General features: G+C 34.4%; 1 protein-coding gene across 4 annotated transcripts in view; it reads left to right on the forward strand.

Annotated features, from left to right (window-relative positions):
- Positions 1–4,473: 4,473 nt before the first annotated feature.
- adcyap1r1a (ADCYAP receptor type Ia) overlaps positions 4,474–18,134 on the forward strand; it is a 30,482-nt gene continuing 16,821 nt past the window's right edge. For 2 of the 4 annotated variants that reach the window (XM_087810958.1, XM_087810961.1), the window contains exons 1-2: positions 4,474–4,712; positions 13,522–13,615. In XM_087810958.1, the coding sequence (XP_087667084.1) occupies positions 13,571–13,615 (45 nt within the window). In that variant the 5' untranslated portion in view covers positions 4,474–4,712; positions 13,522–13,570. Of the gene's footprint in view, positions 4,713–5,001; positions 5,027–13,521; positions 13,616–18,134 lie in introns of those variants that run through there. The other 2 variants (XM_087810962.1, XM_087810960.1) reach the window with 2 other exon arrangements.

Here is an 18,134-nt window from a genome sequence, read left to right on the forward strand (position 1 = left end):
ATTTTAATATTGGCTTAAACAAAAAAGGTTAAAGAAGAAAATGTTCTTTTTGAATTGGGTTTTGATTGTTTTTATTAGCAGATTTTAATTTTATTTATTTAAATTGACTTTATAATTATATTTACATTCACTTTATAAATTGTATTTCTGTTTTCCCATTTTTAATTCTAACAATATTTATTAAAGTTTTTTTGTCTTTTGACAATTTCTTTAATAGTATTTTTAACTAATGTTGACAAATTTTGTATTATTTTACCAACATTAATTAAATATTTTTGTGAAAAATCCATGTAATCTGTTCATCTTTTAAACACAAAGTGGAATAAAATAGCTCTTATTAATGTCAGGTTTAATCTCATTAGATGATATTTTCTTCTATTTTATCCACAGTTACACACATTTAAACCATCATGACATCTTTGCTCAAATTTGGTTTTCTATATACCTTTCTTATTGTACGTCAGTTTTTATCAGATTGTGTTGGTAACATTTTAATGTGTCATTATTGTGTGTTTTAACCTTTTATTATTATATATTTGATCAGGCAGGTTTAGTGTTTACATGAGTCTCTGGTGCTGAACCTGGTCAAGTGAGAAAAAAAGGCGGGAAAAAATACATGTTGACGTGAACGAGCTAATGCTAAATACATTTCTTGTAGCGACACCATTGTTTCACCTTCATTCTGTCCTTCTCACTTGTGTTTTCAGATGTATTTTTTTTATTAGCTGAAGGCTAATGTTAGCTAAAGGATAATGTTAGCTAAACGCTAATGTTAGCTTAAGGATAATGTTAGCTAAAGGCTAATGTTAGCCAAAGGATAATGTTGGCTAAAGGATAATGTTAGCTGAACGCTAATGTTAGCTAAAGGATAATGTTAGCTAAACGCTAATGTTAGCTTAAGGATAATGTTAGCTAAAGGCTAATGTTAGCCAAAGGATAATGTTGGCTAAAGGATAATGTTAGCTGAACGCTAATGTTAGCTAAAGGATAATGTTAGCTAAATGCTAATGTTAGCTAAAGGATAATGTTAGCTAAATGCTAATGTTAGCTAAAGGATAATGTTAGCTAAACGCTAATGTTAGCTTAAGGATCATGTTAGCTAAAGGCTAATGTTAGCCAAAGGATAATGTTGGCTAAAGGATAATGTTAGCTGAACGCTAATGTTAGCTAAAGGATAATGTTAGCTAAATGCTAATGTTAGCTAAAGGCTAATGATAGCTAAAAGCTTATGTTAGCCAAAGGATAATGTTAGCTAAAGGCTAATGTTAGCCAAAGGATAATGTTGGCTAAAGGATAAAGTTAGCTAAACGCTAATGTTGTCTAAAGGATAATGTTAGGTAAACGCTCATGTTAGCTAAAGGCTAATGCTAGCTAAAAGTTTAGGTTAGCCAAAGGATAATGTTAGCTAAAGGCTCATTTTAGCTAAAGGCTAACGTCTTAGCCTGTTTATCTTTTTGCTAAATGGTGGTTTTTGATTATTGTCAAACGTCTGTTTCAATATTTTCTCCATGACGATGTTAAAATCTTGTTTTATGTTCTGACAATAAATACTAGCTGGTAATGTCAACTTTAGCATTAGCTAGCGATCGTGAACCTCGAGGAAAACACCTGAAAGACTCGATCAATCCTATTGATTTACAGCTCGATCTACGCTCAGACATCCAGGAGAGACTCGGAGTAGAACCTCTGTTCTGAGCAGCTTGTGGAGGAAGTCCCGGGACAGACCCGGACACGCTGCGAAGATGATTGTGTTGTTTTTTGTTGCTGTCCGATGGTTCTGGACTCCATGGTTCTGGACTCCATGGTTCTGGACTCCATGGTTCTGGACTCCATGGTTCTGAACCTCAGACCGTGAGTGACGCACGTCTCCGGCCGACTCAGCGCCGGTGCGATCACACCCAGCGGGGAATCGGACCCGAGACCTTCTGGAGCGTCGGCACCAGCGTCTGTAAATAGTTTCCCGTCGAGGCTGCGAGGAAGTCTGAGGACGATGACTCAGATCCAGAGAAATGTTTTAACGACTTTCTGGAACAACTTCATCATCACTTTCTTCTGCTGGATATTAAAGAATCTTCAGTGGGTTTGAATGTTTGTGACGAATCATCGACTCCACGTCAAGGAAGTCAATGTTTTTGTTTGATCACGTTCTTTGTTGAGCTGAAAATAATGCTAAAGCTAATGCTAAAGCTAGTAATGTTAGCTTTAGCATTAGCTAGCAAGCGTTTGTGAACCTCAAGGAAAACACCTGAAAGATGTGTCCTGACGTCCACGCGACACCCCGTAACATGTTCTGGCTTTAGCCTGGTTAGCTTTTTGCTAAATGGCATTTTTTGATTATTGTCAAACGTCTGTTTCAAATTAGCTCTATGACGATGTTAAAATCTTGATTTTATGTTCCGACCATGAACGCTAGCTAACTACTAATGTTAGCTTTAGCATTAGCTAGCAAGCGTTTGTGAACCTCAAGGAAAACACCTGAAAGATTTGTCCTGACGTCCACGTGACACCCCGTAACATGTTCTGGCTTTAGCCTGGTTAGCCTTTTGCTAAATGGCATTTTTTGATTATTGTCAAACGTCTGTTTCAAATTAGCTCTATGACGATGTTAAAATCTTGATTTTATGTTCCGACCGTGAACGCTAGCTAACTACTAATGTTAGCTTTAGCATTAGCTAGCAAGCGTTCGTGAACATGGAGGAAAACACCTGAAAGATGTGTCCTGACGTCCACGCGACACCCCCGTAACATGTTCTAACTTTTGCAGAGACTCTGTTTCTTTAGGTGGGAGCTGCCGAAGACATCGTTCCAAACCCTCCCGGGAGTCGAGATCTCAAGCAAGTTCAAACCGAGTTGATTGGCCGGTTCTGTTCATTTTAACTTTATCTTCCAACAACATGTTAGTAAAAAAGTTTTTGGATGTAGTTTAAAGTAAAATACATTTCAAACTTTATAACACATTTATTTCTATTTTTCAAATCAAACACACAGACAAATTTTTTCAATCATTTCAGGGGCGAAGAAGAGAAAAAAAGGCGGTAAAAAAGACATGTTTACGTGAATCATAAAGAAGCTAATACTAAATACATTTCTTGTAGCAATTGTTTAACTTTCATTCTTTCTTTCTCACTTGTGTTTTCCGATTACTTTTTTTTATTAGCTGCAAGGCTAGTGTTAGCTAAAGGCTAACGTTAGCTAAAGGCTAATGTTAGCTAAAGGCTAACGTCTTAGCCTGTTTATCTTTTTGCTAAATGGCGGTTTTTGATTATTGTCAAACGCCTGTTTCAATATTTGCTCTTTGACGATGTTAAAATCTGGATTTTATGTTCCGACTGTGAACGCTAGCTAGCTAGTAATGTTAGCTTTATTATTAGCTAGCTAGCGTGTCATTCATTTTTGCATTAACCTAAATTATATTTGTTATCTTTTCCCAAACAAAAGTCTTCACTTCAACATCAGTTTATGTTCTTGTAGCCGTCAATCATCTCTGATTCTTATCTTATCTTAAACATGAAAAGACAAAATACATGAAAGTTAACTTTAATCAAGGCCGGCCATTTTAAAAGACTTGGTGGACCAGATTTGGCCCCCGGTTTTTATCCGCGGTCAATCTGAGGCGAGACTCGCACTTGCAACCTTTTTCTTTTTTTTTTTAACTTTTGTTCATCTTTGAATAGTTGAGTTTTGATTCTGTGAATCAATTAAATATCAAACATTTTAATATTAGATTTGTTTTGGGTTTTTTTAAACAAAAATACAATAAATATATATTTTTTCAATACATTAAAAAATATATATATATTGGAATAAATTAATTAGATCTCGTCTGTTATTATGAGACAATATCAACAATAATATTGATATGAACGTATTTGTACATTTATTTAATTTTATGTGTTTTAGAGAAAATGTCCAGATTATAATTGTTTTAATCGGCTTCAGATTCATGTAAATATAAATCTTAAAATACTTTAACCTCAAATTGTTAGTAAATATATATATTTTAACTGATATAGTAATAGAATATAAAACTGATGTACAAAATAAGCAGAAAAATACGTATCAAATATATATATTTCTTACACTTTTGATTTTCATTTATGTTTAATGTGACTTTAAGGTTTTTTTTAAACATCCAGTTTCTTTTTTGTTTGTTTTTAAGATGATTCTTAATCCATAAAAGATCATATTTAGTTCATTTTCACAGCAGGAAGTTTTTTGTATAAAATAAATACACGTACAGATTAAAAATAAATAAATCATAGTTTTTTTGTCATTTATAAAAAACTGTTTGCATCTGTCGTCACATACAAACAGTACATTATTAGATATTATATTATATATATTATTATGACATTATTCATCTTTAAAAATATACACTTTATATATAAAAACACGACAATATTTCGACACGTTTACCTCGTTTTCACATCAAACCGTCACTCAGAGTCACCATCCTGCTCTCACCATCTCGCTTAAATGGTCAGATGTTCGAATCCCTCACGCACACGCACGCGCGCGCGCACGCTCCCTCCTCCTCCTCCACATCTCTGCAGCATCATCTCAGTCTTCGTGCCGCAGCAGCAACACACGCGCGTGTCTTCAGGAGCTTCACAAAAACACCTGAACCTGAACCTACCACGACCTTCAGGACCTTCAGCACCTTCAGGAGCGTGATGCCTTCACGTGCACAGCTGCGACACCATTACGCATCGGTGAGTTGAACCTCCACTTCTTCTCCTCCTTCTCCTTCTTCTCCTTCTTTTTCTTCTCCTTCTTCTCCTCCATGTATGGCTTCTTCTCCTCCGCGAGGATTGCGCTTGTTTTTGCACAAACCTCTTCGCGAGCGCGTGCGCGATGGATTCCCGGTCGCTGCCGCGGTTGATGAGCAAGGTCACGCGCACGAGGTTGCGGAATTTAAACGTGTTTCTGGACCGAGGACGGTGCCTGTCAATCATTCGTGCACGTGAAGGGTCTCGATGCTCCGCGCGCCCCCGACGCTGCTGGAGGAACATGGCTGCTCCTGAAGGTCTGAACTTCATGAATCATCTGCGCTCGTTCTTCTCTGCTCGAAGAACGTTGAGCTGCTGACAGTGATTGACAGCTGAGACGCATATGCTAGTGACGTCACGTGACAGTGTCGCTTATAGAAAATCTTTGTGTCTCTTAAATACATGTGTTGGTTCTTCTTCAAGATCATCTACTGACATCTACTGACATCTACTGACATCTACTGACATCTACTGACATCTACTGACATCTACTGACATCTACTGCAGCTCAGACTGTAGGACACGAGATGTTCCTGAGCCATAAAACAGGAGGAGAATTAAATTAAATTAAAATAGTGAAAAGTTAAATATACTACAGATCACGGTACAAGGATATATAGTGATAGTGTAGTAACAAGTATATATGTGTAGTATTGTCCAGTACTTGACTCTGGTGTTGTGATAGTGTAGTAACTAGTATATATGTGTAGTATTGTCCAGAACTTGACTCTGGTGTTGTGATAGTGTAGTAAGAAGTATATATGTGTAGTATTGTCCAGTACTTGACTCTGGTGTTGTGATAGTGTAGTAACAAGTATATATGTGTAGTATTGTCCAGTACTTGACTCTGGTGTTGTGATAGTGTAGTAACAAGTATATATGTGTAGTATTGTCCAGTACTTGACTCTGGTGTTGTGATAGTGTAGTAAGAAGTATATATGTGTAGTATTGTCCAGTACTTGACTCTGGTGTTGTGATAGTGTAGTAACAAGTATATATGTGTAGTATTGTCCAGAACTTGACTCTGGTGTTGTGATAGCGTAGTAACAAGTATATATGTGTAGTATTGTCCTGTACTTGACTCTGGTGTTGTGATAGTGTAGTAACAAGGATATATGTGTAGTATTGTCCAGTACTTGACTCTGGTGTTGTGATAGTGTAGTAACAAGTATATATGTGTAGTATTGTCCAGTACTTGACTCTGGTGTTGTGATAGTGTAGTAACAAGTATATATGTGTAATTTTGTCCAGAACTTGACTCTGGTGTTGTGATAGTGTAGTAACAAGTATATATGTGTAGTATTGTCCAGTACTTGACTCTGGTGTTGTGATAGTGTAGTAACAAGTATATATGTGTAGTATTGTCCAGTACTTGACTCTGGTGTTGTGATAGTGTAGTAACAAGTATATATGTGTAGTATTGTCCAGTACTTGACTCTGGTGTTGTGATAGTGTAGTAACAAGTATATATGTGTAGTATTGTCCAGTACTTGACTCTGGTGTTGTGATAGTGTAGTAACAAGTATATATGTGTAGTATTGTCCAGAACTTGACTCTGGTGTTGTGATAGTGTAGTAACAAGTATATATGTGTAGTATTGTCCAGTACTTGACTCTGGTGTTGTGATAGTGTAGTAACAAGTATATATGTGTAGTATTGTCCAGTACTTGACTCTGGTGTTGTGATAGTGTAGTAAGAAGTATATATGTGTAGTATTGTCCAGTACTTGACTCTGGTGTGGTGATAGTGTAGTAACAAGTATATATGTGTAGTATTGTCCAGAACTTGACTCTGGTGTTGTGATAGCATAGTAACAAGTATATATGTGTAGTATTGTCCTGTACTTGACTCTGGTGTTGTGATAATGTAGTAACAAGTATGTATGTGTAGTTTTGTCGAGTACTTGACTCTGGTGTTGTGATAGCGTAGTAACAAGTATATATGTGTAGTATTGTCCTGTACTTGACTCTGGTGTTGTGATAATGTAGTAACAAGTATGTATGTGTAGTTTTGTCGAGTACTTGACTCTGGTGTTGTGATAGTGTAGTAACAAGTATATATGTGTTGTATTGTTCAGTACTTGACTCTGGTGTTGTGATAGTGTAGTAACAAGGATATATTTGTAGTATTGTCCAGTACTTGACTCTGGTGTTTTGATAGTGTAGTAACAAGGATATATGTGTAGTATTGTCCAGTACTTGACTCTGGTGTTGTGATAGTGTACTAACAAGTATATATGTGTTGTATTGTTCAGTACTTGACTCTGGTGTTGTGATAGTGTAGTAACAAGGATATATTTGTAGTATTGTCCAGTACTTGACTCTGGTGTTTTGATAGTGTAGTAACAAGGATATATGTGTAGTATTGTTCAGTACTTGACTCTGGTGTTGTGATAGTGTAGTAACAAGGATATATTTGTAGTATTGTCCAGTACTTGACTCTGGTGTTTTGATAGCGTAGTAACAAGTATATATGTGTAGTATTGTCCTTAACTTGACTCTGGTGTTGTGATAGTGTAGTAAGAAGTATATATGTGTAGTATTGTCCAGTACTTGACTCTGGTGTTGTGATAGCGTAGTAACAAGTATATATGTGTAGTATTGTCCTGTACTTGACTCTGGTGTTGTTATAATGTAGTAACAAGTATGTATGTGTAGTTTTGTCGAGTACTTGACTCTGGTGTTGTGATAGCGTAGTAACAAGTATATATGTGTTGTATTGTTCAGTACTTGACTCTGGTGTTGTGATAGTGTAGTAACAAGTATATATGTGTAGTTTTGTCCAGAACTTGACTCTGGTGTTGTGATAGTGTAGTAACAAGGATATATGTGTAGTACTGTCCAGTACTTGACTCTGGTGTTGTGATAGTGTAGTAACAAGGATATATGTGTAGTATTGTCCAGTACTTGACTCTGGTGTTGTGATAATGTAGTAACAAGTATGTATGTGTAGTTTTGTCGAGTACTTGACTCTGGTGTTGTGATAGCGTAGTAACAAGTATATATGTGTAGTATTGTCGAGTACTTGACTCTGGTGTTGTGATAATGTAGCAACAAGTATGTATGTGTAGTATTGTTCAGTACTTGACTCTGGTGTTGTGATAGTGTAGTAACAAGGATATATGTGTAGTATTGTCCAGTACTTGACTCTGGCGTTGTGATAGTGTAGTAACAAGGATATATGTGTAGTATTGTCCAGTACTTGACTCTGGTGTTGTGATAGTGTAGTAACAAGTATATATGTGTAGTATTGTCCAGTACTTGACTCTGGTGTTGTGATAGTGTAGTAACAAGTATATATGTGTAGTATTGTCCAGTACTTGACTCTGGTGTTGTGATAGTGTAGTAACAAGGATATATGTGTAGTATTGTCCAGTACTTGACTCTGGTGTTGTGATAGTGTAGTAACAAGTATATGTGTGTAGTATTGTCCAGTACTTGACTCTGGTGTTGAGATAGTGTAGTAACAAGTATATATGTGTAGTATTGTCCAGTACTTGACTCTGGTGTTGTGATAGTGTAGTAACAAGTATATATGTGTAGTATTGTCACTAGAGTCACTGTATCCTCTCGTCCTCAGTCATCGCAGGATTTGAATGGTTACCTTAGCTGCGGAGGATGTAATGACTGCTGCCCTCTAGTAGTGAGTGTAATCGCTACATAAAAATGAACAAAAGCCTTGAATATTTTGAATTTTAACAGTAAATCTTTTCATTTATTTTGAAAACATACACTTTATTGACATTTAAACTATAAAAGAATAATGTTATTGGATGTTAATAAGGTTTGAAAGACAAAAAAAGACAAATTAAATATAATTTACGTTAATAAATAATCGATACAGAGCTGTTGTATTATGAAAAACAAATATTGTGATAGTTTATCAATATTTTCTCATAGACCTGAAGCTAAATATGCTAAAACTATTATTTGACTAAAGACAAAGGTCCTAAAAAAAATACTTTAATCATATTCGCAGTTCAACTAGTATTGAATAACAAAAATAAACATAATTGTGTTATTTATATCTTTACATTTTTACTCTTTCACATGAAAAATCAGAAGTTTAACTTGAAATTGTTGTTTTTTTATCTCCGTGAATCAATTATTGTGTCGTCAACGTTGATGAAACTCGTTCGTCACTCGTCACAGAAACACCGTCGTCGTGACGATAAAACCTTCATCTTTCATTCAAATAATCTCTTGTTCAATCCAAAGTAAACAACATGAAGTGTGTATTTGTGTGACTCAAAATCTAAACAATCATTTGTGAAGTTTGAACTTCTGAAGTCATTTTGTGGATCTAAAAATCTAAAAAACAACATTTAAAAATATATTGAATACATTTAAAGTTAATTTATCAACAACATCATTGTTTTTATATTTGTGTCTATTGACGACTTAACGTTCTTTTAATTATTGTGTGTATTTTTAATTGAACTGAACATGTGAAGGATTCATTTAAATAGATTTTTAATTCCTTAAATATGACCATGTTTAAACCATGTTTATAATATGTTTAAACCATGTTTATAATATGTTTAAACCATGTTTATAATATGTTTATACCATGTTTATAATATGTTTATACTATGTTTAAACCATGTTTATAATATGTTTATACCATGTTTATAATATGTTTATAATATGTTTAAACCATGTTTATAATATGTTTATACCATGTTTATAATATGTTTAAACCATGTTTATAATATGTTTAAACCATGTTTATAATATGTTTAAACCATGTTTATAATATGTTTAAACCATGTTTATAATATGTTTATACCATGTTTATAATATGTTTATACCATGTTTATAATATGTTTAAACCATGTTTATAATATGTTTAAACCATGTTTATAATATGTTTAAACCATGTTTATAATATGTTTATACTATGTTTATACCATGTTTATACTATGTTTATACCATGTTTATAATATGTTTAAACCATGTTTATAATATGTTTAAACCATGTTTATAATATGTTTAAACCATGTTTATAATATGTTTATACCATGTTTATAATATGTTTATACCATGTTTATAATATGTTTAAACCATGTTTATAATATGTTTAAACCATGTTTATAATATGTTTAAACCATGTTTATAATATGTTTAAACCATGTTTATAATATGTTTATACCATGTTTATAATATGTTTATACTATGTTTATAATATGTTTAAACCATGTTTATAATATGTTTAAACCATGTTTATAATATGTTTAAACCATGTTTATAATATGTTTAAACCATGTTTATAATATGTTTATACTATGTTTAAACCATGTTTATAATATGTTTATACCATGTTTATAATATGTTTAAACCATGTTTATAATATGTTTAAACCATGTTTATAATATGTTTAAACCATGTTTATAATATGTTTATACCATGTTTATAATATGTTTATACTATGTTTAAACCATGTTTATAATATGTTTATACCATGTTTATAATATGTTTATAATATGTTTAAACCATGTTTATAATATGTTTATACCATGTTTATAATATGTTTAAACCATGTTTATAATATGTTTAAACCATGTTTATAATATGTTTAAACCATGTTTATAATATGTTTAAACCATGTTTATAATATGTTTATACCATGTTTATAATATGTTTATACCATGTTTATAATATGTTTAAACCATGTTTATAATATGTTTAAACCATGTTTATAATATGTTTAAACCATGTTTATAATATGTTTATACTATGTTTATACCATGTTTATACTATGTTTATACCATGTTTATAATATGTTTAAACCATGTTTATAATATGTTTAAACCATGTTTATAATATGTTTAAACCATGTTTATAATATGTTTATACCATGTTTATAATATGTTTATACCATGTTTATAATATGTTTAAACCATGTTTATAATATGTTTAAACCATGTTTATAATATGTTTAAACCATGTTTATAATATGTTTATACTATGTTTATACCATGTTTATACTATGTTTATACCATGTTTATAATATGTTTAAACCATGTTTATAATATGTTTAAACCATGTTTATAATATGTTTAAACCATGTTTATAATATGTTTATACTATGTTTATACCATGTTTATACTATGTTTATACCATGTTTATACTATGTTTGAACCATGTTTGATGCCGTGTTTAAAAGACACTTTTAAGCCAAAATTAAACCTGAAATGTTAAATATAAAGATATAATATGACTTTTAATGATTTATAAAAAAGTAATTAGCTTCTTTTACACTTTAAAAACACAATTGTTGTAAAGTAAACATGTGACGACGTTTGTTCCAAATAGTGACGTAATACAACACAACACTATTTAATGATAAACACAACGTAAAAGTACAAAAATGCATTTTGAAAGTAGCATTAGCTTTAGCATTAAAGAAAAAGGTGAGAAGTTTGTTGTTGTTAAGTGTAATGTACATGTTAGCCGCTACAAGCTAACCTAGCTTAGCATTAGCCTTATGTCAGCCGATGGTTAGCTCACTGTTAGCATGCTGCAGAAATTGATTTTTGAATTATTTTATTTGTTTTGTTCTTTGCATCGTTAGCAGGACAACGTTGTACAAATATATTTTTCTCATCTTGTCGTCTCGACTTGCACGTTGTGCGTCTGTGTGCAGTTGTGTTGTGGCCATGTGTTCCTAATGTCCAGGTTTAACCTCGTTTGGATCCCAAAACAAAAACAAAACATGGCCGCCTGGCAGATTAGTGCAAATGTCGCTAATCGATCCCGTCTTGCTCGCTCTGATTTCCTCCCACTGACGTGGAGATCTTTTGCTCTTAGAAGGAGTGTGTGTGAAGAGGTGTGTGTGTGTGTGTGGCTGGTGTTGAGTTGTGTGTTTGCTGTGATTCACTGCTGGTTTCAGGAAGTGATGTCGATGAGTAACAAACGGAGGATTTTTTTTCGGAGCCAAAATGGAGGTTTTTTAAAACAAAGGAATGAAGCTCGTGTTCAACGTCTCGTCCTGAAGAAAATGTTCTTGACATTGAAGTGAACGTGTTTATGCCGAGAGTCAGAATCTGAAAACATGTTTTTGATACATTATCATATAGAATGAACAAATATATACAGTTAAATAAAATGATGAATAAAATACAATCATTAAAAATAACCTGTATTATAATTGTATTATTATTATTAGGGTTAATATTCTCATTATTATTATTATTATTTTTTTAAATAAACATTTCCTTTATTCATCAAAACAACAGTTATTATAAATAAGTGGACAAAATTATTTTGAACTAAACTTTTGTTTCATTTATTTATTTAATGAAGATTAAAGATTCTTGTTGTTTCGCCTCATATTTTTTTTTAAAAACTGTATAATTTAAATTTGCTTAAAATAATATACGAGGGAAATTAGCGTTAAAATATTTAGAGATTAAAGATGATTAAATAAAAGTTTCTGACGCATCGTCCTCTCCGGCTGCACTCTCTTCTTCACCTCCCTTCATCCATTTTTCTGGATGGATTGACCCTAAATTTAAATTTAATTTTTCCGAATCTCTCGGTCTTCATCCTTTCATCCTTTTTTTTCTGGCTCATTTCAAATCATTTCATTTTCTCTTCAAATTTTTCACTAGAATTGATCATTCACATTTATTTTTTTGTATTTGAATTAAGAACACTGTTATAAGTGTTTATGAAGCGCCTGCATCATAATTGTTCATATGTTTGATTTAATATATATTTATTTTGAATTAAAAACACTGTTATATGTGTTTATGAAGCGTCTGCATCATAATTGTTAGTATGTTTGATTTAATATATATATTTATTTAGAATTAAAAACACTATTATATGTGTTTATGAAGCGTCTGCATCATAATTGTTAGTATGTTTGATTTAATATATATATTTATTTAGAATTAAAAACACTGTTATAAGTGTTTATGAAGCGCCTGCATCATAATTGTTAGTATGTTTGATTTAATATATATATTTATTTTGAATTAAAAACACTGTTATAAGTGTTTATGAAGCGCCTGCATCATAATTGTTAGTATGTTTGATTTAATATATATTTATTTTGAATTAAGAACACTGTTATAAGTGTTTATGAAGCGTCTGCATCATAATATGTTTGATTTAATATATATATATATATATATTGAATTAAAAACACTGTTATATGTGTTTATGAAGCATCTGCATCATAATTGTTAGTATGTTTGATTTAATATATATATTTATTTTGAATTAAAAACACTGTTATAAGTGTTTATGAAGCGCCTGCATCATAATTGTTAGTATGTTTGATTTAATATATATATTTATTTTGAATTAAAAACACTGTTATATGTGTTTATGAAGCTTCTGCATCATAATTGTTAGTATGTTTGATTTAATATATATATTTATTTTGAATTAAAAACACTGTTATATGTGTTTATGAAGCGCCTGCATCATAATTGTTCATATGTTTGATTTAATATATATATTTATTTTGAATTAAAAACACTGTTATAAGTGTTTATGAAGCGCCTGCATCATAATATGTTTGATTTAATATATATATTTATTTTGAATTAAAAACACTGTTATAAGTGTTTATGAAGCGCCTGCATCATAAAATGTTTGATTTAATATATATATATATATATATATATATTTTGAATTAAAAACACTGTTATATGTGTTTATGAAGCGTCTGCATCATAATATGTTTGATTTAATATATATATTTCTTCAGTTTGATTGACAGCTCTGACTGTGTCTTCCAGACGTGTTGATCCACTGAGAGCTCCTGAACAAACCTCCTGGTGTCTGGAGATGATGAAGAACCTGCTGCTGACCGTCGTCCTCCTGCTGCCCCGCGTGAGTGCCTTGCTCGTGGGCGACCGGTCAGAAGGACGCGAGCGTCCGTCCGTCAGTGACTCACTTTATTAGCCTCGTTGAAACGAAAGCCGCGGTGAAGGACGCGTGGGAGGAACCATGTTTTTTCTTCTTCTTCCATCGTTCCAACGATCGTCTGCTCGGAATAAAAGCTCGATTCTTGAACGTGAGACGCTCAGAATCATATGTTCTGCACCAGAACATTTAGATTGATTTATTTGACATTTTCACACCAGAGAAAATTGAAAAAACATCCAATAAAATCAATGTTTTCTCCGTTATTACGTGTATTCTGAGAGTAGCTTTAGCAATTAGCTAGCTGCATAACAAGCTAACGTTAGCTTCGCATTAGCTAAGTGTTATCTTAGGGTTAGCTTAACGTTAGCTTAGCATTAGCTTAGCGTTAGCTTAGGGTTAGCTTACCATTAGCATGCCTTGAAACACGACTTACTAAAAAGATTGGATATTAAGGAGCCATTATTGTTTCATGTATTCACTGCTTTGTTAATTTATATTTTAAAATAACTTATGTTTTAAATATGTTGCATCTTACATTTCAAATAATTAAATAAACGTTATTTTTACGACCTGCACATTAATTTTAGAATAGAATAGAAACTCTTTATTCATATTTTAAACTGTATGTGATGTTTTTATCCATCAAATACAAACACTCTTGGATCAGTTGTTCTTGGTCAGGGTCGCGGGGGCAGCAGCTTCAGCCAGGAGGCCTAGACTTTACTCTGTCGTCCTACATCGACGGGTCTACCTCGTCCTGGGGGCCCCCCAAGGCGTTCCCAGGCTAGCTGGGACAAATACGTGTTTGACGCGAGAGTAATAATAAAATAACGTCTTGCAAAGTAGGAATGAAGTTAAAGTAGAACTGACAGTAAACTTGTTTTTTATTGACTTTGTCTACATACCGTAAAAGTTTAACTTATATATCTATATATATTTATACACGCAATATACATTATATATGTTGTAGTGGGTTTTTTTAAAATTAAATTTCAATTTATTTTCCACAGTATGATGAAGACAGAAAAAAAGGGAAAGAAAAAACAAGCTAATGTTGATTATTTTCAGAGTAATTTGTTCTTTTTAGAGTTAGAGACAAAAATGTTTGTTCATTTTAATGTAGCGACTGTTGTCTTCGTCCAAAAAGACACTTAAAAACATCCAAACACCTCCAGACCGCTCGACAGTCACGTCCCTCAGGGATTGAAACTAAAAAAACTAAAGTAACTGAAATAACATGAGGGTGAAGAACTATCCCTTCAAAAACATCATAGATCACGACACGGACCGGACACTCTTAGACTCAGATTTCTGTCTCGTTTTTGTTTGACGCACACGCGAGCGTCGAGCACGACTTGTGCGACTGTGTTGTGCGTCAGAGCGAACACACACAAACACACACAGTGACTTCATAACCAGTGGAGTCCTGCCGCAGATAGAAACAAAGGTTGTTCCGCGGATGTAACGTCGGCTGTGATTGGCCGGTGTCAGCGGGTCTGCAGTGGCCTGCGACGTCAAATGAAGTTTCATTATCTGCGTCTGTGGATATCTGGCCCGAAAAAAGAAAAAAAAACAGCCTCGGGGAGAAGCTGCTGCTGCTGCTGACTCCGAATGGAAGGTTTATCTTGATGGACATCTGTTTTCGGAGCGAGGGAAGAGACGTTTAAAGCAGCAGAAGCTCAAGAAACGAGTGTAGAAAATAGACGATCATGTTAAATACTTGAACACGTGAAGTTCAGGCATGTTTTTACACGGAAAGTGTGATTGAATTTTCTTCTCGATCTGCTTCGGCTCGACGCTCGTCCTCGTCACTGAGACGTAGATTTGATCCACGAGGTCTGGTTTTAAAAACTGCTGATAACATCATCGCTTCCAGTCATAAAAGAAAATGTGTTCTACGCACAAAAACTTCAGTTCATGAGCAGAATACACGCTTGTATTTTAATGAGTACATCGCTGTCTCACCGTGAATACAAGGATTTTTATTACTGATCATCTAATAAAATAAGATTTATTTAATTTTTTTAACACAAACTCCCTTCATTCTAATGGAAAACAAAACAGAGCAAAAAAATACAAAAAAGTAAAAATACTGCAGAACAAATTATTTGAAAACAATTAAAAATGGTTCAAGAGAATAAGAATTAAATAAGAAACAATGTAAGGATAAACTTGTTTTCTCAATTTCTTTTTCAAACTTAACTTACTCGAGTTCCTTATTATGAGAAATAGTTTTGTTTCAAGCATGTAGCAAAGGGAAGGTCACAAAACGTCCTTAAAAAATTGGACCATATTGTCAAAATTGTCCAATAATTAAAAGAAAAATAGTGAGTTAAATCAACAACATACAATCAGAACATACCAATGAATCTGAATTTTGGGTGAAAAAGTTAAACTCTCTGTGATATAAATGAAATCAGAAAACGATGCCAACTAGAGAGGGAAGGGCGGGACTTATGCCACTCTGGTTTGATTGACGTGTCACTGTCCAATCATTTGGAACTCTGGAAGCTCTAGATCCTTCCATCATTGATGGACTTTGCTTCTGACTTGCGAAAGTTTGCTTCTCAAGTTTCCCTCCTAAAGAACATGCAACACAACATGCAACACATGTCTCTTCGTTCCCTCCTGAAGAACATGCAACACAACATGCAACACATGTCTCTTCGTTCCCTCCTGAAGAACATGCAACACAACATGCAACACATGTCTCTTCGTTCCCTCCTGAAGAACATGCAACACAACATGCAACACATGTCTCTTCGTTCCCTTCTGAAGAACATGCAACACAACATGCAACACATGTCTCTTCGTTCCCTCCTGAAGAACATGCAACACAACATGCAACACATGTCTCTTCGTTCCCTCCTAAAGAACATGCAACACAACATGCAACACGTGTCTCTTCGTTCCCTCCTAAAGAACATGCAACACAACATGCAACACATGTCTCTTCGTTCCCTCCTGAAGAACATGCAACACAACATGCAACACGTGTCTCTTCGTTCCCTCCTGAAGAACATGCAACACAACATGCAACACGTGTCTCTTCGTTCCATCCTGAAGAACATGCAACACAACATGCAACACGTGTCTCTTCGTTCCCTCCTGAAGAACATGCAACACAACATGCAACACGTGTCTCTTCGTTCCCTCCTGAAGAACATGCAACACAACATGCAACACAACATGCAACACGTGTCTCTTCGTTCCCTCCTGAAGAACATGCAACACAACATGCAACACATGTCTCTTCGTTCCCTCCTGAAGAACATGCAACACAACATGCAACACAACATGCAACACGTGTCTCTTCGTTCCCTCCTGAAGAACATGCAACACAACATGCAACACATGTCTCTTCGTTCCCTCCTGAAGAACATGCAACACAACATGCAACACATGTCTCTTCGTTCCCTCCTGAAGAACATGCAACACAACATGCAACACAACATGCAACACAACATGCAACACGTGTCTCTTCGTTCCCTCCTGAAAAACATGCAACACAACATGCAACACATGTCTCTTCATTCCCTCCTGAAGAACATGCAACACAACATGCAACACGTGTCTCTTCGTTCCCTCCTGAAGAACATGCAACACAACATGCAACACAACATGCAACACAACATGCAACACAACATGCAACACGTGTCTCTTCGTTCCCTCCTGAAAAACATGCAACACAACATGCAACACATGTCTCTTCGTTCCCTCCTGAAGAACATGCAACACAACATGCAACACGTGTCTCTTCGTTCCCTCCTGAAGAACATGCAACACAACATGCAACACGTGTCTCTTCGTTCCCTCCTGAAGAACATGCAACACAACATGCAACACGTGTCTCTTCGTTCCCTCCTGAAGAACATGCAACATAACATGTGTCTCTTCGTTCCCTCCTGAAGAACATGCAACATAACATGTGTCTCTTCGTTCCCTCCTGAAGAACATGCAACACAACATGCAACACGTGTCTCTTCGTTCCCTCCTGAAGAACATGCAACACAACATGCAACACGTGTCTCTTCGTTCCCTCCTGAAGAACATGCAACACAACATGCAACACATGTCTCTTTGTTCCCTCCTGAAGAACATGCAACACAACATGCAACACATGTCTCTTCGTTCCCTCCTGAAGAACATGCAACACAACATGCAACACATGTCTCTTCGTTCCCTCCTGAAGAACATGCAACATAACATGTGTCTCTTCGTTCCCTCCTGAAGAACATGCAACACAACATGCAACACATCTCTCTTCGTTCCCTCCTGAAGAACATGCAACAAAACATGCAACACGTGTCTCTTCGTTCCCTCCTGAAGAACATGCAACACAACATGCAACACATGTCTCTTTGTTCCCTCCTGAAGAACATGCAACACAACATGCAACACATGTCTCTTCGTTCCCTCCTGAAGAACATGCAACAAAACATGCAACACATGTCTCTTTGTTCCCTCCTGAAGAACATGCAAC

The sequence above is a fragment of the Callionymus lyra genome, chromosome 16 (genome assembly GCF_982586985.1).
Source record: "Callionymus lyra chromosome 16, fCalLyr1.hap1.1, whole genome shotgun sequence".
In the NCBI taxonomy this organism is placed as follows: Eukaryota; Metazoa; Chordata; class Actinopteri; order Syngnathiformes; family Callionymidae; genus Callionymus; species Callionymus lyra.